Source organism: Anas platyrhynchos, chromosome 18 (genome assembly GCF_047663525.1).
Source record: "Anas platyrhynchos isolate ZD024472 breed Pekin duck chromosome 18, IASCAAS_PekinDuck_T2T, whole genome shotgun sequence".
In the NCBI taxonomy this organism is placed as follows: Eukaryota; Metazoa; Chordata; class Aves; order Anseriformes; family Anatidae; genus Anas; species Anas platyrhynchos.
The window spans coordinates 9328684-9347116 of record NC_092604.1 but is presented as its reverse complement, the minus strand read 5'-3'; the positions used below and the strand labels follow the sequence as shown (position 1 = coordinate 9347116).

The following is an 18433-nucleotide window of genomic DNA, read 5'->3' as shown; positions in this document are numbered from 1 at the left end:
TGACTTCGCCAGAATTAACAAAGACTGCAAGAAGAAGGCAATGTGGGAGAGCTTCAGGTTCGTAGAGGTTGCCCACTCTGGCCATTAGTCTGCTATCGCTGGCTGGATTGGTACTGTGCAGTTACAGAAATTAAAGATCTGCTGGCATTGTCTGGGTCTTTTTCATTCCTCAGAGTGTTACAAGTGGAAGGTTTATCAGTAGTGGTTGGTAATATGCTCTAGTGCACAGTTTAATATAATTTCAATCTCCTGCACTTGTGTGAGGATTCTCAAGGCTTCAGCATTACGTTCCCTGTTTTTTGTTAGATTGAGATATTTCCTTACATTCGGCCTTCATCCCACAAAGGCAACATCTGCAGGGCTCTCACACAGTGACGCCAGTCTCTACCTCAGCCATGGTTTGGCTTCAGCCTACTGAAGGACAAGTTTGCTGGGGCTCCTGCAACGCAACTTAGAGTAAAAACTGGGTCAAGGCATTGACACATAGCCGCACTCCTAGCTATATATACATACGTAAACCTCTGGTGGGGACTGGCTCCTCGGGTGCAGGAACCATGGCTCGCTGGGGGATCCTGTGTCTTGCCTTGTGCTGCTACCTTGGGGTAGCATGGGCTGCAACGGTAAGTACAGAGGCATTTCTTATAACTTGGAAAACTTTTTGCCTGTTCCCGCCTGAATGAGCAAAATCCTGCTGTGTCTACCCTGAAGCCCAAACAGTGACAGCAGTGGCAGGGTATTTTCCTGCCCTAAACATGGCAAAGGCTCTCAGTGACATTCTTCTGAAAGTTCCCTGCGCAGTTCTGTAGCAGGTCCAGCCTGGTTTACATCTTCAGGCTGCAGGTTCTCACCTTCTACGGTGTGTGCATGGAAGAGCAGGGAAATTGCTGCTGCCTGTCTGCTCCAACGGGCAGCTTGCAGGATGTCTGCACGGGCACATCTCCAGCAGCAGCAACCCGTGGGCCTTCCACGAGGAACCAAAGGGATGGTTGGTGAAGGGAGGCTGCGAGTCAGCCCACGTGTGGGGACCCTCCAGCCAGGGTACGCTGTGGTTGCTGGCATCACGAGGAGCCTGAGCCACGAAGGACTGCAATGGATTCACTTTTCCCTCTTCTCAATGGTGCCACATTTAGCTGGGTGTGGTGCACACCGAGGGAGGTTTCGTGGAAGGCGAGAATAAACGGCTGGGACTCTTCGGGGACTACATCGACATCTTCAGAGGGATCCCCTTTGCTGCCCCCCCAAAGACTCTGGAAGATCCCCAACCTCATCCTGGATGGGATGGTAAGATCCAGCCTTTGGATGCCTTTGGGTTTGTTTTGTTTCCAACTTTTGTCTCCTTAGTCCATTAGAGTTAGGTAGAAGGTACTGCACTAACAGTGCCCTATGCAATGCCAAGACAAAGCTGAGTCTCGGGGCAGGTATGAGAGTCTGCATCTAAGTGCTCCTAAGTGACCACCTGAAGTAACAAATCCAAAGCATGGCACCTGAATTTCTCCTTCTCATGCCCTGGCTGTCCAGAGCTAGTTCACACAGGAAAGGGCACCCCGTTGTCACTCCCTTGGGCCAGTCACGGTGGCTGGGGAGGCTTTGCTGCCTCCGTGCTGGACTTACGGAGGTGAGGAAGGATGGATGGATGGATGGACAGCTTGCAACCAAAAGACAGAGCTGACAGCTCTATCTAGGACCTGGTGTATTCTCTTTCTCCTCTTAGGAACGCTGAAGGCAAAAGACTTCAAAAACCGCTGCATGCAGATGACACTGACGCAAAATGATGTCCGAGGGAAAGAAGACTGCCTCTACCTGAATATCTGGATCCCTCAAGGGAAGAAACAAGGTATGTGCTTGGCAGAGACCTGGGGAGGAGATTCTCAGTTGCTTTCTGCGGACAAACGGTTTTGGAGCATCTCTCAGCAGCTATGTTCCTATGGTGGGCAGCTGCAGAAGCAGTGGGAAGGGTAGGAGCAGTGTCAGGCAGTGTTCCTCACCTGCAGCGGGTTGGGAGTTTCAGTCACTTCTACAGAGCAGAGATGTTTTTGGCCATAGCATATTGCAAAGTACCACACCCTTGAAGGGAAGACATCCCTTTCTGGACAAATGTGTGTCCTACGACCCTAGGAATGATACAAAAGTCCTTTTCTGGTCAAGGAAAGAAAGGAATTTGTTTGGGATGATCTTTCTCCCAGTTCGCATCTCTGTCCCAGCTTTGTCAGCCCATAGGAAAGGTCCTAGGAACACTTTGCCTATGGTGAGGGTGAGGTGACAAGGAAGGCAGGGGAATTTGCACCAGCCCCAGGAGGTCTGTAATGCCCAAGTGGGCATTAGGGTTGGCTCTGGCTACGTCGTGGTTCACACCGCTTGTCCTCCTCCTCTCCCAGTCTCAACCAACTTGCCAGTGATGGTGTGGATCTACGGCGGCGCCTTCCTTGTCGGAGGGGGGCAGGGAGCCAATTTCCTCGACAATTACCTCTACGATGGCGAGGAGATCGCCGTGCGGGGCAACGTGATCGTGGTGACCCTGAACTACCGCGTGGGGCCCCTGGGCTTCCTGAGCACTGGAGACTCAAACATGCCAGGTACCCGAGTTGCTCTCTTTTAGGGGATCCTGCCACAGGACCCCACCTTATCGGCTTTGGCTGTGCCCCGACCCAACGGCGGGTGCCCTCTGTTGCTCAGGGAACTACGGGCTGAAGGACCAGCACATGGCTATTGCCTGGGTGAAGAGGAATATCAAGGCCTTTGGGGGTGACCCAGACAACATCACCATCTTCGGAGAGTCAGCTGGTGGCACCAGTGTCTCCCTGCAGGTCTGTTGTCCTTGTCAGCCTCCACTGCAGCCACGTCTCTTGCCTGTAAATGGGATAGCCAGTCCCTTCTGCAGCTTTCCTTCACCTGATCAGCATCCTCTCCTGCCTGGGGACAGCAGGGCTCAGCCTCTGTCGTGTAGCTACTCCTCCTTCTTCACCTTAATCAGCTGCCCCACTGCAGGCACTTGTCCTCACTTTGGGGATCTCTGGTGAAACAGCTGTTAGTTGCCACGTCCCCCTGCTCCTCTTTCCCCCTTTTCCCCATATCACCTTTTAACTACTGAGCCTGTTCAGTGTCACAAGAGCTGGCAGCTTCCCTGGCCTCGTGCACAAGCTGTGTGGGGGATCAGCCAGCTCTGGCAGGCAATCGTCTCTTCAGGAATTCATTACTGAAATCGACTGATTCTATTTTGTGCTGCAGATACTGTCTCCGAAGAATGCGGGCCTGTTCAAGAGAGCCATCAGCCAGAGCGGCGTCAGCCTGTGCAGCTGGGCCATCCAGAAGGACCCACTCTACTGGGCTAAAAAGGTAACGTGCGGGTTGGGACCCAGCTGGCACACAGGACAGTTGGGGACCCCACACACCTACCTGGGCTGGCTGGATCACAGCCACCCTGGGCAGCAATCCTGAAGCTGAAGTCTTGCTCGAGGGAACAAACAAAAATGGCATTTTGTAAAGAGTATAACAAGCAAGGGACCCAGGGGAGCCATGCAGCCAAACATGAATTCTTTGAGATAACACCAACCTCTTCTCTGCGGAGCTGGGGATGAAGCCTGACTTCTGAGGGTAATGCCATGAGGTTCTTCTCTCTCTCCTTCTGCAGGTTGGACAAGAAGTGGGCTGCCCCATAAGCAACACCACAGCCTTGGCCAACTGCCTGCGTGTCAGCGACCCCAAAGCCGTGACGCTGGCCTACCACCTGCAGCTCGTCAACCTGAACAGTAAGTCCTGCAGCCCGTGCTGGGTCCTCCGCTTCTGGTCTGCACTTTCTGTTTTGTGAAAGCAGCAATTCCAGAACACAGCTTAAAAACAAAAAAAATAATTGACTGCACACCCTCCTACCTTCCCTGGAGCCACTGGGTGTTGTGTAGGATCTGCTGGGCTCATGGCAGGTGGAGAACGTCTGCACTTCTGCTGCCTGTGGTGGTTTCCTTCCCAAGAAATTCCCTCCGCTTGCTGGGGGCTATTACTTGTGGTCCTAGCAAGCAGCCCCAGCACTCAGCCCTGCTCAGAGCAGACAGTGGCAGAACCGCTGCTGTGCTGCTGCACAGGTGTGAGCCAGACCAGCCAGATGGGCTGGGGAGGAGAAGTTCTGCTCTTCCCAAACTTTGGCTGGGCTTTTGGGGAGCAGACTGGGGGAAGATGGAAAAGAATTGTTGATATTGCCTGCCAACACCTGGCAGGCAAATCTCTTGCTTTTCACCTCCACCTCCAGGAAGAGGTTTACTGAACAAGATCCTACGGTCACCCTGCCCCTCGGTGGCATCCTACCCATGCTGAAGTCACCCCCCAAGCTCTCATTCCCCCCAGACTGTTCTTTCTACAATTCCTCAAGCACTGGCATATGCCAGGCCACGCATCTGCCTTGCTGTGCTCCTAACACATTCTGGTTTTGTCTCCTGCTGCAGGTCCCCTGGTTCATACGCTTGCCATCACGCCTGTCGTCGATGGAGACTTCCTCCCAGACATACCAGAGAAACTCTTTGCCAACGCTGCTGACATCGACTACATCGCTGGGGTCAACAACATGGACGGACACTTCTTTGCTGGCATCGATATGCCTGCTATCAACCGCCCACTGGTGAAAATCACTGCGTAAGAAAAGGACTTTCTTAAAACCCTTACTGAAAGGAACTTTATCTTTAATTATCCCCCCACACACACCGAGGACTTAGACCTCACTGGAGAAGGCACTAGCTTCAAAACAGGCTGTCACTCCAAGCTGGGGTGTCTAACAGATATGTTGCCAAGTCCAGAGTCTTCAAGAGAAAGGACTTGTTAGTGGGGAAACCTCCCCAGATATCTCTAAGGTGCTCCTGAACTCAGTGGTAGTGAGCGATAGGCTTGGCAGCCCTGCTGTTCTTCTGTGCAGAGCAGGTACAACAAAAAAATGCTGGGTGCCTATCCTCTAAGACTCCTTTTTCAGGACTAAAGGAGCTTGTGTCCCATTTGGCCTCAAGCTGCTCTGCTGAGAAAGTTGTGGAGCACGTGCCCTACCCGTAAGAGCTGGGCTGAAATCCCTGGCTTTTATTCCTCCAAACAGCTGCTGACCACAGGGTTAGATGTGAACGTCAAAGGGAGCTGGGATCAGTTCCCATGCCCCGCCTCAAGCTGCTGGTCCATAATTGGTGGAAATCTTGTCTTTTCAGGAGCGACGTCTATGATTTGGTCAAAGGACTCACTGCGGACAGGGGGGAAAGAGGAGCCAACCTCACGTACAATATCTACACCGAGCTGTGGGGCGACAAGCCAGATCAGGAAGTGATGAAGAGGACAGTGGTGGACCTGGCTACTGACTACATTTTCCTGATTCCCACGCAGTGGGCACTGAATCTGCACCTGCAGAATGCCCGGTGAGCAGCCCAGGGATGGCAGCAGCCCAAAGACTGAGGTGGGGGGCCTGAAATGCTGCACTCCCGGCACAAGGGGCTGAGGAGCTGTTGAAGAGGGCTGAAATTGAAGGAGCCACCTACATGTGGCTTGTACAAACATTACTTCACTAATGCTATAAAGGAGTCATGATGAGAAACAGTTTTAAATTGCCTTTAAAACAAGTTTTTGCATCTCAAAAACACCCAGCTTCATCCTGGCACTGGTCAAATCCATGAGACACACCAGCTGGATGATATGAGGGTTAGAGTGACAATCAGAAGTGCAACTTAAAAATTACCAGATAGAAGAATGTTATCTCCTGAAAGCAATTCTTAGACAATTCCAAGCACACGAGCATCTTAGAAGGCTGAATGTCTGGCTGATGTTTGGAGCACAGCTGTGAATCTGCACCCCCTTTTCAGCTCTTATCAAGTCTATTTTATTTCCCCAGGAGTGGCAAGACATACAGCTATGTGTTCTCCCAGCCATCTCGGATGCCCGTCTACCCAAGCTGGGTAGGAGCAGACCACGCTGATGACCTGCAGTACGTGTTTGGGAAACCCTTTGCCACCCCTCTAGGCTACCTGCCCAAGCACAGGACTGTCTCAGGTGCCATGATTGCTTATTGGACCAACTTTGCCAGGACAGGGTAAGTGATTCTGGTTCCACACGTGGGGCTTGCTACAGCACTCCAACCTGCTGCTGTTGCCTATCAACTTTTCAGAAGCAGTTCTCAAAAGCAGGGTGCCCGCTGTCTATGCTTCCATCTCAAGCCTTGTTCTATGTCTCCCAGTGGTGGAGTTTGCTCTGGGCCCTCCTCATCCAGAGAACACCCAGGGACAGCAGAAGCATTTTCAGAACCTGTGCTCTCTGCTTAAACTTAATGTTGAAGCTTGTTTCTGAACTTTGGAGTTCAGGCAGTAGTTAAGCTGCTGCATGCAGCCAGGACAGATGCTGGGGGGACCAAAGCAGGAGAATACACATCAGCAAGTTGCTCCTAGGAGGTAGAATTATTATCACTTGTCTCAATGTCAAACTCTTTCATTGCACTCACTTAAAGCCTCACGTGAGCACAGGCAGGATCCCCAGACAACACAAACCTTGCTACATCCACAAGCTGCCCTCATAAAACAGAACTTCTATCTCTTTTTTCCCAGTGATCCCAACACAGGGTATTCAGACGTGCCCGTTACCTGGGTGCCCTACACCACAGAGGGTGGTTACTACCTGGATATCAACAACAACTTAAACTACGATTCCGTGAAGCAGAACCTGAGAGCCCCATTCGTGAACTACTGGAACGCTGTCTATCTGAAACTGCCACAGGTTGCCACCACCCCGTAGACTGTGGAGTTGCTGAGAAACTAAGGAAAAACACCATGTAAAGACAGACTTAGTTCATTAAAAGCTTGCTTGTAACTGAGTGATTTCAGCTTCTCCATGTCTTTGTCGTGACATGATTTTGTCTCTAGCATTACAGTCAGGCAGGGAGCAACATCCAGCCCCTGGGCAAAGCATTTTCCCCTGACACAGCAATAGCTCGGTTAAGCTGCTGATGCATCAGTGCCATAGCTTGGTCTGCTTTGCCAGCTTTTTGGCTCAGGAATTGTTTTTCCTGGTTGCCTGCGTGATCCGTAGCAGGACGGACCCAATCCTGACAGGACGGACCCAATCCTGATCTGTGCCTTCGGATGCTGCCACCTTACAATCATCCACGGTAATAACAAACAACTCGTAGATAACTGCAGCTGTAATGTATACAACACAAACTTCTTAGTGAATCGTTGCTGAGTTCACTATTAAAAACCAGAAAAGAAACACAGGGGTTATTCTGCATGGGTTTATGGTGACGAGTCCGCTTGGCAAAGGAGATAAAGCTCAGGAAGGAAGGATTTGTGCCAGGATTTGTGCCTGGAATGATTCCCGACTTGACACCACTGCGGGTGTTGATCAGTCTTGGAAAAGGAGACCCCAGAGCTCGGTGCGAAACAGGGGAAAGAGAATTGCTCCCAGCCCTCTGCCTGCCTGGCTTGGAGCTGCTGCAGCGCCAATGCGAGAGCAGCCAGGGAATGGAGGCACAGGGGCAGTGCTGGATATGGGATGCACAGGGTGTATACACTGAATGTATATGCCCAGGAGGCAGAGCTGGATTTAGGATGCCTCCCCTTCTCCAGACCAAACACCCCCAGCTCCCTCAGCCGCCCCTCACAGACTTCTTTCCAGACCCCTCACCCGCTTCACATCCCTGCTCTGGACACACCACAGCACCTCCATATCCTTGTCGTGAGGGACCCAAAACTGAACCCAGCACTCGAGGCGCGGCCTCAGCAGAGCAGGGCAGAGGGGGAAAACACCTCCCTGGCCCTGCTGGGAACCTTGGAGGCGCGGAACCATCGCGCTGAGGCCGCGGCGAGGCGCCGGGCGGCTGCCGGGCGGGCCGGGGAGATGGCGGCGGGCGGGAGGTGCTGGGGGGAGCGGGGCTCGGCTGTGGTGCGGGTGCCCCGCACGCCGCGCATGGTGTCCGTGGAGTACCCGGGGCTGGTGCGGGATGTCGGAGCCGTGCTGCGGACCCTGGGAGGAGAGGAAGGAGTGTCGAGGGTGAGGGGTTGCTGGGGAGCGCGGTCCGAGGCTTTGGGGAGGGTGGGGGTGAATGGGGGGCTGGCGTTGGGATCCCCTCGTTGGGGTCCCCCCTGTTGGGATCACCTCATTTGTGGGCTGTTGAGGTTTAGGGGTGGTTTGTCTCGAGGTTTCGGGGTGATGCGGCTCGCCTGGGCCGCAGCCGGGTGAGGGAGGTGGGATGGGAGGTGTCAAATGGGGTGGGGGCACCCTTGGGTGCTGCAGGGAGCCGCCAGCCCTGGTGCTGCTGACAGAGACGGGCCCTGTCCTCCCCCACACAGATCTACGCCGACCCTGCCAAAAGGCTGGAGCTGTGTTTCCGCCCCAAGGACCCTTACTGCCACCCCGTGTGCGCCAACCGCTTCCCCACCTCCACCATGCTGCTGAAGGTGAGGAGGAGGACCACGAGGAGGAAGACTCAGGTGGACACAGAAGAGCCAGCCCAGCCAGAAGTCCACTTCGAAATGGAAATCGTTGGGATTGTCACCACCGTTTACAAATTTCAAGGTAATACCTGTGTTTGGGTCCGCAGGGCTTAAAGGTTGATGGGAAGGGCTGATGGGAAAGGGAAATGTTTCCCCTGAGGAATTTAAGACTGCAAAGAAAAGCAAGTTGTCTGTTGTTACAGCCTCCTTTCTGTATAAACCTTCACATGGACTTATCAGACAATTGCTCCTGAAAGCTGAGTGTTGTGAGAAGTGTTATCTTTGCTATGATTTCACGGTGTCCTAATGTTTCCTTCTCACAGGAATGTCTGATTTCCAGTACCTGGCAATGCACTCTGGTCCTGATGGCAAACAAACCTCCATGTATGACAAAGTCCTAATGCTCAAACCAGAGAAAGAAGAGTTTTTCAATAGAGAATTACCTCTCTACATCCCTCCACCAATTTTCTCACGTCTAGACACTCCTGTTGACTATTTTTATCGGCCAGATACCCAACACCGGTTAGTGCCTTTTCTCCTGATAAATAGTCCATGTTGGTTCTTGAAAGGAAAGAAATACGAAACATTTTGTTGGATTGATATACACTTAAAACAGACAGGTTTTAAAGTTCAAGTTTCATTTTTCATCACACAAGATGCATCCAATGCATTCTGACTTCAGTGTTGTTATAGGAACTGTGCTCTTGAAGCATCATGGCAGCATTAAATATATTGTTAATGTATTTCATCAGTATCAGCTGCTGAATGCTTCAATAGAAGATCACTGCTCCATGCAGGACATCACATGCGGTGTAGGATGCATGAGGGTGGCTTTCTGCTTGCTTCCAGGGGGCTGGAGCTGAGTGCAGAGTATGGAGAGTCAATGCCATGCGTCCTGTGACTATGTTCATTGGACCTGTTCCCTCCTGGCCCCAGGTTACTTTTGCCAGGAGAACAATCTGCAAGGTCTCCCACAAGAAACATCTTTCATTTTCTCACTGCAGTCCTTCATTAACACTTAGCAAAGCAAACTTATCTTAATACCTGCGTTTCCATTTTACTTTGTCAACGTACTCTACTGATATCCACTAACTCCAGTACAGCAGAGTGTGAAGCCTGTTGTGCAGCAAATATATTTTGTGCAAATTAGTTATCAACTATCTGAATGGTTTCTATCAGATAGTGCAGGGGATCTCCTTCAACAGGCAACTAGAGGTAGTTTAGCCGCTTGTTTTTAAAACTTGAAATGACCTTTCCTCAGTGGTGAGTCCTTTACAGTTACCAGTGTGCTCCCTGGGGAGCTGAGGACAAAATAAGACCTACTCCTTACAGGGCTATATCCCTTCACATCAAAAATCAAAAAAACATGCTACATTTTTATGTGTTCCTAGGAAAGCCACATGTCTGCGCATGCCACTGGCAGAAAGCAAACACAGTCCTTTGCCTTGTTTCCTAGGGATGGGTACAACAACCCCCAGGTGTCTGGTGAGAACCTCATTGGCCTCAGCAGGGCCCGTCGCCCACACAACGCTATCTTTTTGAACTTTGACGAGGAAGAAGTCCCAACAAAACCCCTGGATGCTGCTGTACAGACCTGGAAGAAAGTGTGCACCAATGCTGTGGATAGAAAGGTGGAGGAAGAGCTGAGGAAGGTATGTGTCGCGTCCCTGAGTTTGGCTGAGCACTCTACAGTGGCATGCTGTGTCTTAAAGGACTGCATGCAGCCATTTTCTTTGACTTCCCAGAAAACTGTTGGGATCTCAACTATTTGGTGGATTCTCTTATGGTTTTCTCATTGTGACATGAAATTTCCTGTTTATAACCTTGTTCAAGATAAGGGCCCATTCAGAAGCCAGGCTTCTGAAGCCAGGCTTTCAGGTTCAGTTCCCATTGGACACCAGCTGTCCTTTGTGACTGTAGCCAAACATGCATTTGCTTTTTCTGTTCTCTAATCTATCAGAGAACAAGGGTGCTGGTATATTCTGATAGAGATACCAGAATATTTGGCGTCCTGAACAGCTGCAGTTCTTAAATGGCGGATATGATAACTATTTGTCAAGGTATGACAATGTCATGTCAGGAAAGTGAGTGAGGGGCACATACCTGAAGTGATGATGTATTATTTTAGCTCTTTGAAGTCCGTCCAGTCTGGTCCCGGAATGCAGTAAAAGCCAATGTCAACGTCCACCCAGACAAGCTGAAACTGCTGTTGCCGTACCTGGCCTATTACATGGTAAGTCTGGGCATCTGCCCGTGGTCCTGGCTGAGGCTGCAAGCTTCATGTAAAGAGAAAAAGGGAAGGCAATTTGGTCACACATTCAAACGGATTGTCCACCTGGCAGTGGTATCAGATTTTTTCCAAACAGATTTTCTTGTGATCTTGCAAGTTGATTTTTAAAGGCACACATATATTTGGCCTTCAGTGCATAGATTGCCCATGTTTCAGTACGTAAATACTGGTTGTGAAAAGCAAGGAAGGAGTTAGTAAAAGAAATATTTGGACAATGCAGGAAATAACTAGAATTTTCTAAGAGCCTCTGCAGCACAACTATTTGTTGTAACCATCTACCCCTGTGTGTTTACACAGCTAACAGGTCCCTGGAGGAGCTTATGGGTTAGGTTTGGGTATGACCCCAGAAAACACCCTGAAGCAAAGATTTATCAAGTACTGGACTTCCGAATTCGCTGCGGAATGAAATACGGTAAAAGGGCCCAACCCACAGGCACCCTCTTTGCTTCCTGGTTAATCCTTGTAGTTCTTTTCATTTGTTTTCAAACTTTTTTGCTGTATCTGCTTTGATGAAAAGGACATCTTTTATAAACTCCTTTAAAACCTTATTGTATACCATGCAGTATTTCTACCCTCATTTGGCACATCCCAAACCCCAGGAACAGCTGGCTGACTTTCCATAGAAAACTCTATGGAATTTTCTGGAATTCTATGGAACTTTATGGAAAATTCTATTCTATTTCCGTAGATTCTGTTGCTTCCATGGTAGCTTTCCCTTGGTGAACTCAACCTGCAGGGCACCAGGTCTGAGCCTTTAGGACAAAGGTTCCCTTGCACTGTGACTTTGTAGAGGGAAAGATGAAGGAAAGGACCTTCTGGGGTCATGTAATACGTCCACAAGAGAGCTGACATCCAGTCATGATCAGATCTTATAGATCCCTCTTTCCAACCAAAACGGTTTTTGTTTATGTGACACCTCTCCTCTCCCCATCTCGCAAATTCAGCGTGTCCCAAAGATCATTTCACACCCTAGTCCAGCACTTCTATTACGGAGCTAGTGGTACTCTGCAGAATGCTTACCTTCAGTTCATTCTTGGTTTTCTTTTCTCACCTCTAGGTTACGCGCCTAACGATATGCCAGTGAAAGCAAAACGCAGCACATATAACTACAGTCTGCCCATCACTGTCAAAAAGCCAGGTAAGCTGTGCCAGCAGATGGGATGTCTGGCTCTGCTTTTTCTTTGGGTTACTCCATCTTAGTCTCAGGTAGTGAAAAGTCTTCCTGCATTCCAGCTGAGCCAAAATTGGCACTCCTTCCCTATTTGTAATGTTATGCTGTTGTTAAAACCAGCAGGAGAGTCTCCTGCTGGACAGTGTTGGGAGAAGCTTTGATACATGTCTGGCTGAGCCAGACAGAAGAGAGATCCGTAAGCAACATTGTGAGAACTCAGCATGCCCTTGTGTTTGGTGATAGTGCAGCACAGATTAGGAGGGGAGGGTTTTTTGTTTGTTTTGGTTTGTTTCTTTGTCAAAGGAAAGTAGAAAAGATTAAAAGTATCAACAAAGGTGCTGTGGAAGGAACACAGCCAAACTCACCACCTTTCTGGAGACTGAATTGCTGTCCAGTAACATCTCTGAAGAATCAGCAGTTCACTTGCTGGGTTGCTGTTTTTTGCTGATCGGCAAAGTTGCATCAACATAGAGAAGCAACAGTACAATGCCACAGTGAAATATGTCCCTAATCATGCCTCTGTTGCCTTTCAGTAAGTCATACAGTCAGCGTGCATGATCTGAAGCAGGGACTTGGTACTTCTGGTTCATCCAGTGCAAAAAAGTCTGCCTCCAGCAGGTATAAGCTGAAGGTAAGCATTACTCTCTTTTACCAGAATCTTGAAATAGTATCGTAAAAAGGAAATGTTTCCTATTTTGTAAGTCATTAGGGGCACAGATTTCCCTTTGAGACCTGAGTTGATGGGTAAAAGCTTACCTGGGAAGCTGCTAGCTGAACATGTCCCTCCAGAACTTCATCTGCTGCTCACTGAATGTATTTCTTACACACTGCAAGATGGGAATTGTAGTCTTACCCCAGTCTTAAACACGATGAGCGTTTTGTTTCAGTTTATAAAGTTGGAGAACTTTATGGGCAGCAAAGTGCAAAACATTGCCGTGTGTTTATCATCTTGCACAATCCAGCAAGGCCAAATAAATATTTAAACAGGAGTCTATTTTTTTCCTCCTTTTTGCTAGAACAAAACCTCTGATCTGCTGTTACGTAGTAACAAGCTACAGCTAGAGCTGCAGCTTGGATATTGCCTTGGAACAGAGTTGTGTAGGAAATGCCTTGTGTCAGGGTTGCCCTATTACACCACAAAACGCGCATTAAATCCTTGCTATCTTTGCTCTTCTTAGGAATCCATCTACATTTTCCGAGAAGGAGCCTTACCCCCTTACCGGCAGATGTTCTACCAACTCTGTGACTTGAATGTGGAAAGGTATGGCACCCTTTCAGCTGAGTCATGTTAGAACTAGATTTCAAAGCCTGTTGTTTATATCCAGTCCATTACACTTGCTCTCCTTGACCAGCAAAAAAAGAGGTGTTTAGTTTCTTAATAAAAATAGAACAGACTTTTATTCCTTTCTCATACAACAGCTAGGTAAATAACCAAATATGCCAGTCCAGCTCAATGAAACTGAAGTAAGCCACAGTCTGTCTTATTTGAAGCCTGCATTTGACTGTAGAAGACTAATATTTCACCCCCTTTTTACTCCTTTTTAGCCTACAGAAAATCATCCATCGGAATGATGGTGCAGAGACAGAATGCACAGAGCGGGATGGGTGGTGCCTTCCGAAGACGAGTGATGATCTGCGTGATAGCATGTCCCTGATGATAAAGCAGATCATCAGATCCACTAGACCTGGTAAGGATGTTTCTGAACCTCAGAGTGCCGAGCAGTGTAGTACTACCTACCTGATGACGTTGAGATGTTGTGCACTGAATCAGGATATTGCAATCAGTGCTGGGGAAGCAGCGTTGCTTTATTTGCTGCCTCTGTGCAGAATTAAGCGCTCTTTTACACCTGGTGCTCCCTGGGTTTTAGTGCATCACAGTGTACGAGCTGCAGCTGTTGTCCTGCATGTGAATGTGGGTTGGAGGAATAGCCAGGAGTAAAGAATTTCTTTTTAATCTTTCCTGTATTGTAGCTTTCAAGTTTTAAATGTCTTTGCCCAGCGATAGCCAAGATATCATCCTTACTGATGTATCTCTTGGTGACATTAAGATTTTTTTTTTCCTTTTTATTGATGGCATATATCTTACAAACAAGAAGCGAGGAAATTATTTTTGCTGGGCCAAATCAATATCCCAGTGAATTAGCTCAGAATCAGATAGGAGATGAGACATGACACTGCAGATCTGCTGCTGTTCTAAGAGCATTCCAGGGGTGTGAAAACATTGCTTTTTTCCTTTTTTTAAAAATCTATTAATATGTGCAACCTTAGCTGTGATCTTCAGATTTTTTCTGCCTTTCTCTTTTTGTTTTACAAACTCTACTGTATATTCTCCCACGTTGCACTGAGATGCATCAGAATGTCTTCCTCTCTTTCTTCCCAATGAAGCTCTTTTCTCAAGTCCAACAAGCAATGAAGATGGCAAAGAGCAGCTGGCATACGAGTCTGGAGAAGATGAGGATGATGAGGAGGAGGAGGAAGAGGACTTCAAGCCTTCTGACGGGAGTGAAAATGAAATGGAAACAGAAATTCTGGACTATGTGTGAACTCGGTGAGTAGTCTTGCTGCTGTTGGACAGAATATTCTTGGCTCTTGTTCCTTGAGTGCTGAGGGCTCAGCAATCATACACAGGATGTGGGAAACCAGAACTTGCACTAAGTTGCCAACTACCTACCTGTACTGACTGTGGTACCTGCTGATGGCTGTCATTTTGGATGTTCGGGAGGCATTGCCCACATTTCCATAATTGCTGGATAATAAGCCCTCAAAACATTGACAGGGGATATAGATTTCTTGCTGGCCTCCAAATGGCATTTAATGTAGCATCTCAACAGGCTGCCAAGAAAAGAGACCAGAGTCCAAACAAAAACACTTCCTGGCAGTGCATAGTTCCCTTCTGCCGGATGTAGCGTATGTTGTCCTTACTAGATAACACGCTTCTCCATTCCATTTTGACTTTGCCAGAATTAACAAAGACTGCAAGAAGAGGGCAATGTGGCAGAGCTTCAGGTTCGTAGAGGTTGCCCACTCTGGCCATTAGTCTGCTATTGGTGGCTGGATTGTTACCGTGCAGTCACAGAAATTAAAGATCTGCTGGCATTGTCTGGGTCTTTTTCATTCCTCAGAGTGTCACAAGTGGAAGGTTTAACATTAGTGGTTGGTAATATGCTCTACTGCATATATATTCTAATATCAGATATATGAGGACTGGCTCCTTATGGGTGCACACCCTATAGCTCGCTGGGAAGTCCTGTGCTTTGCCTTGTGCTGCTACCTCAGGGTAGCATGGGCTGCAACAGTAAGTACAGAGGCAATTGTTACAGCTTTATGATTTTGTAAGGAGGGCTGTGTATTACTCTGCCTGGGGAGAACCAGCCAAGGTAAAGTGTAGGTGCTGGCAACGTGCAAGGCCAGGGGCACAAGTGGTTGTGCAACAGATTTACCTTTCTCAATACAATGCAAGCAGGGAACTAGGAAAAAAGGAGAGATGCTGTGGGCACTCTACTTCTAGGTAAGAATATCTACCTGTGCTCAGGTGTGAGCAGGCACCAAGAATAAAATGCCAGGAAACATACCTGAAGCCCAGCTTTCTATCAACAACAGGCCAGAGTTTACCTATTTTCCAGTTGTTTCTGAAATTCCTCTGTCTGGGAAGACTGCAGTTACATGGATGCTTAATTCTGCCTTAGTAGGTAATGACAAAATTCTGCCTATACAATACAATCCTTTAGTTTTCAAAAACTCAGCTTTAAAGTAATCTATGTAACAAAAGACAAAGAAATTCTGTGCCTCAGGGCTGTATCTATAATACCCACACTCAGAGCCGTTACACCACCCAACCAATCTCCACTGCAGTCTGTGCAATTATAACATAGAAAATAAATATGCTGGCCATGCTAGGAAAGGAACCCTTGAACTCCAAAGGAACAATGCCTCAAAGTGAAACAGACCACTATCCATAACATAAGGACCAACCCTTGCAGTTGCTCTTAAAACCATTGCTAATATGAAAAGGAGTAAAACCGGTACAGTAGAGGTCCCATTTATACTATTGGAAAATGTACCAGGCCCAACAACTCAGACTCAAATGAACAGGGTTAGTTGAAAGCAGGAACTAGGTCTGCAAATAAAAAAGCCTTGTTTCTTCATTCAAGCCCAAAACAAAGCTCAACTCATGTACTGCACGGTACAACCCCAGGCTCAGCCACCACCTCATCCACGGTCAGATCTGTTTCCCCTTTCTCCAGGAACGGGACAGCATTTTGGGAAGGAAGATAGGACACCCCCTGCCTTGGGGCAGGGACGTTTGAGCATCGATATTTTATTGCAAAGACTAATTACATTGCTGTGTACAAGTCACACTGGGCAGTGTGCTCCTTCATTGAAGTGGTACAAAATACATATGGTACAGCCAGTCCCTCCGGTGATGCTGAGCTGCCGAGGGAAAAAGGCAGGAGGGGAAGGAAGGGGACGGTGACAGCGGGGTGGGCAGGAGCTGGCAGGCACAGAGTGGCACGGGGCCGAGGGGAGGCCCTGGGGTGCTGGTACCAGGCTCCAGGCAGGGAGGGGGGGGAAACAGGAGGCAGGCTCTGCGTCAGGGTGCCAGCGGCTCCCATCATGTGCAGCGTGGGCACGGTGGGCCAGGCCGTGCCACCCTAAGGGGACACGGGGCTGGCAGAGCTGGTGCCAGCCCCGCTGGTCAAGAAGCAAGCAGCCTCTCCCCGCCCGGTGCCACGGGTCCCTACAGGTCCCACCACCACCTCCTGCCACCAGCCCTGGTCCCCCAAGCATGAGAGCGCAGCGTTGCTGCAGCCCAGGCCCCTCTCCTGGAGCCGGGGAACGCGTGGCCCCTTCCCAGCAGCACGGACAGACAGGGAGGAGAGAGTGGGGTGGGAGGAAGTGCTTAAACGAGATGGCCCAGCAGGTCCAGGAGCAAAGAAAACATAAAAAAAATAATAAAAAAAAAAGTTTTAAAAAGGAAAAAAGTCCCCCCTTTGGTTAGTGTTTCCTACAGTCAATAAAAGAAGCATCTCTGCCCCTGCTCGATCAACTAGTGGGAAAGAAACAAGGGAGAGAGGGAGGCCAGAGTGGTCTGTGCCTCAGAGCGTGACAGCGCAAGGCTGCTGCTTCCAGCAGCCCAAAACAGCAGGGGGGAGAGGAGAGGGACTGGGCTGCAAGGCAGGGGGAGGCTGGGTTAGTAAAATGTACAAGTTCATCTTTTCTATTTACAACCAATAAATATTGAAAAAAAAAAAAAAAAGTAAACATTTTCGTTTTATACAAAAGAAGTCTCATTGCTGCTTCTCCCATGGTCAGTGTTTGAAAAAGTCTGGTTAAAGCCCAAGGTGAGTGGCACTTTCTGGGGGGCAGGTGGCGGCACCGGGGTACTCAGAGCACCCCGAGCTCTGTCTCGCCTCCTCGCCCACCTGCGCAGACCCAGGGTCTCTATTTACACAGATTTGGACAGAAATTCACTCTCCTCTTCCTCGCTAGGCTGGCAGCTCTGGGGGCACGGGGAGGCGCTCAAAGCTTCCCCCGCCTGCAGAAGAGACACTGGCATTTGATCTTTGGTGCAGGTTTGAACGCGGGCTGGCGAAGTCCAGCTGCATCGGGGAGAGGAGCGAGACCACGCGAAGGCTTCCAGTCATCGAGAGCACAAGGCGCCCGCTCCATCGCGGCACGCACGCAGCCCTTCCCGGGGCTCCCAGCACCGGCACGGGGCTGAATCCTTTCCAGCGTGCCTCCTCGTCCACGGCTTCTCCCAGGATAAGGACGTGGAGGTAAAACCAACGCTGGGAAGCTCCCGGAGCAGCTTCCTTGCAAACGGCCCCTCTGCAGGCCTCCGCTCCCCGGCTCGCGCGGACACAAGGCACCTACGGCAGAGAGGCGGGCTCCTGCTCTGGGCAGGCCGGTGGCTGGACGAGTGGCGCACCGTGGAAGGTTTGAAAAATAAAAATAATAAAACAGAGAGATTTCCCCCCGCTGCCTTCCTGTGTAGAGAGAGAAAAAAAAAAAAAAAAAAAAAAAAAGACCTGATTGAAACAGGAGCTTGTGCAGAGAGGCGGAGGCCACCGGTTGCCAAAGCGCCCTGGCTCTCGGTGCGGGCGAGGGTCGCTCCTCGCCGTGCCGGTGGCACGGGGACCAGCCACAGCCGGGCCCGGAGCAGCCTGCCCCCAAGGCCCCATCGGTGAGGGGTGGCAGTGGGGCTGAGGCTAGAAGATGCCTTTGGCGATCTTCAGGCCTTTCTGCTTCATCCTGGGCAGGGTGGAGCTGGAGCCGTGCTTGATCTTCACCCCCTTGGAGAAACCCCGCTTCTTCAGCACGAAGTCGTAGTTGGCGGCCGAGTTCATGGCGTAGAAGACGTTGGCATTGTCGGGGATTTTCAGCTCTAGAAGTGTCCAAGGACAGGGGTCAGTTGGGCACCCCAAAAAGGGCTGCGAGGAGTCCCTGGGGGCTGGCACCCCCCTGCTGCCACCTCCCAGCCCTGCTCCCCCCTGTGCTCCCCAGGCTGAGGTGTGGTCAGCTGGGGAGACAGCC

The 18433-nt window shown here is 49.8% G+C and overlaps 3 protein-coding genes and 1 long non-coding RNA gene across 8 annotated transcripts in view; 2 read left to right on the top strand and 2 right to left on the bottom strand.

The window, feature by feature from the left end:
* The first annotated feature begins 531 nt into the window (after positions 1 to 531).
* CEL (carboxyl ester lipase) lies at positions 532 to 6820 on the top strand. Its single transcript, XM_027470603.3, has 11 exons — positions 532 to 620; positions 1131 to 1281; positions 1712 to 1834; positions 2376 to 2573; positions 2674 to 2804; positions 3226 to 3333; positions 3629 to 3746; positions 4434 to 4620; positions 5175 to 5378; positions 5849 to 6046; positions 6555 to 6820. Exons 1-11 carry the CDS (start codon positions 555 to 557, stop codon positions 6739 to 6741), a joined length of 1671 nt encoding a protein of 556 aa, XP_027326404.1. The 5' UTR covers positions 532 to 554; the 3' UTR covers positions 6742 to 6820.
* A 984-nt stretch (positions 6821 to 7804) lies between these two features.
* On the top strand, positions 7805 to 17864 carry GTF3C5 (general transcription factor IIIC subunit 5). Of its 2 annotated transcripts, none has more exons than XM_038188108.2 (12): positions 7805 to 7995; positions 8295 to 8520; positions 8762 to 8960; positions 9895 to 10090; positions 10567 to 10671; positions 11026 to 11140; positions 11786 to 11866; positions 12433 to 12530; positions 13078 to 13160; positions 13445 to 13587; positions 14285 to 14447; positions 14861 to 17864. In XM_038188108.2, exons 1-11 carry the CDS (start codon positions 7843 to 7845, stop codon positions 14440 to 14442), a joined length of 1557 nt encoding a protein of 518 aa, XP_038044036.1. In that variant the 5' UTR covers positions 7805 to 7842; the 3' UTR covers positions 14443 to 14447; positions 14861 to 17864. The 2 variants fall into 2 exon arrangements, with proteins under 2 accessions (XP_038044036.1, XP_038044037.1); XM_038188109.2 differs by having other exon boundaries at positions 7806 to 7995; positions 17473 to 17864.
* Positions 8538 to 13449, bottom strand: LOC113845435 (uncharacterized). The gene is made up of 3 exons (XR_005269842.2): positions 12656 to 13449; positions 10542 to 10714; positions 8538 to 8608 (listed from the first exon to the last, which is right to left on the bottom strand). It is a non-coding gene; the product is annotated as an uncharacterized lncRNA (long non-coding RNA).
* The window catches only part of RALGDS (ral guanine nucleotide dissociation stimulator), a 47573-nt gene continuing 45341 nt past the window's right edge, over positions 16202 to 18433 (bottom strand). For all 4 annotated transcript variants that reach the window (XM_038188096.2, XM_038188095.2, XM_027470590.3 and 1 more), the window contains exon 18: positions 16202 to 18284. In XM_038188096.2, coding sequence (XP_038044024.1) covers positions 18109 to 18284 — 176 coding nt within the window. In that variant the 3' untranslated portion in view covers positions 16202 to 18108. The remainder of the gene's footprint in view (positions 18285 to 18433) is intronic.

Bases quoted from the DNA above. Each gene is read 5' to 3' on its own strand.
- CEL (XM_027470603.3), top strand. From the start codon at position 555: ATGGCTCGCTGGGGGATCCTGTGTCTTGCCTTGTGCTGCTACCTTGGG. The intron at 621-1,130 runs GTAAGTACAGAG...TGCCACATTTAG, and splicing joins GGGTAGCATGGGCTGCAACG to CTGGGTGTGGTGCACACCGA. The intron at 1,835-2,375 runs GTATGTGCTTGG...CTCCTCTCCCAG, and splicing joins CCCTCAAGGGAAGAAACAAG to TCTCAACCAACTTGCCAGTG.
- GTF3C5 (XM_038188108.2), top strand. From the start codon at position 7,843: ATGGCGGCGGGCGGGAGGTGCTGGGGGGAGCGGGGCTCGGCTGTGGTG. The intron at 10,091-10,566 runs GTATGTGTCGCG...GTATTATTTTAG, and splicing joins TGGAGGAAGAGCTGAGGAAG to CTCTTTGAAGTCCGTCCAGT. The intron at 11,867-12,432 runs GTAAGCTGTGCC...GTTGCCTTTCAG, and splicing joins CATCACTGTCAAAAAGCCAG to TAAGTCATACAGTCAGCGTG.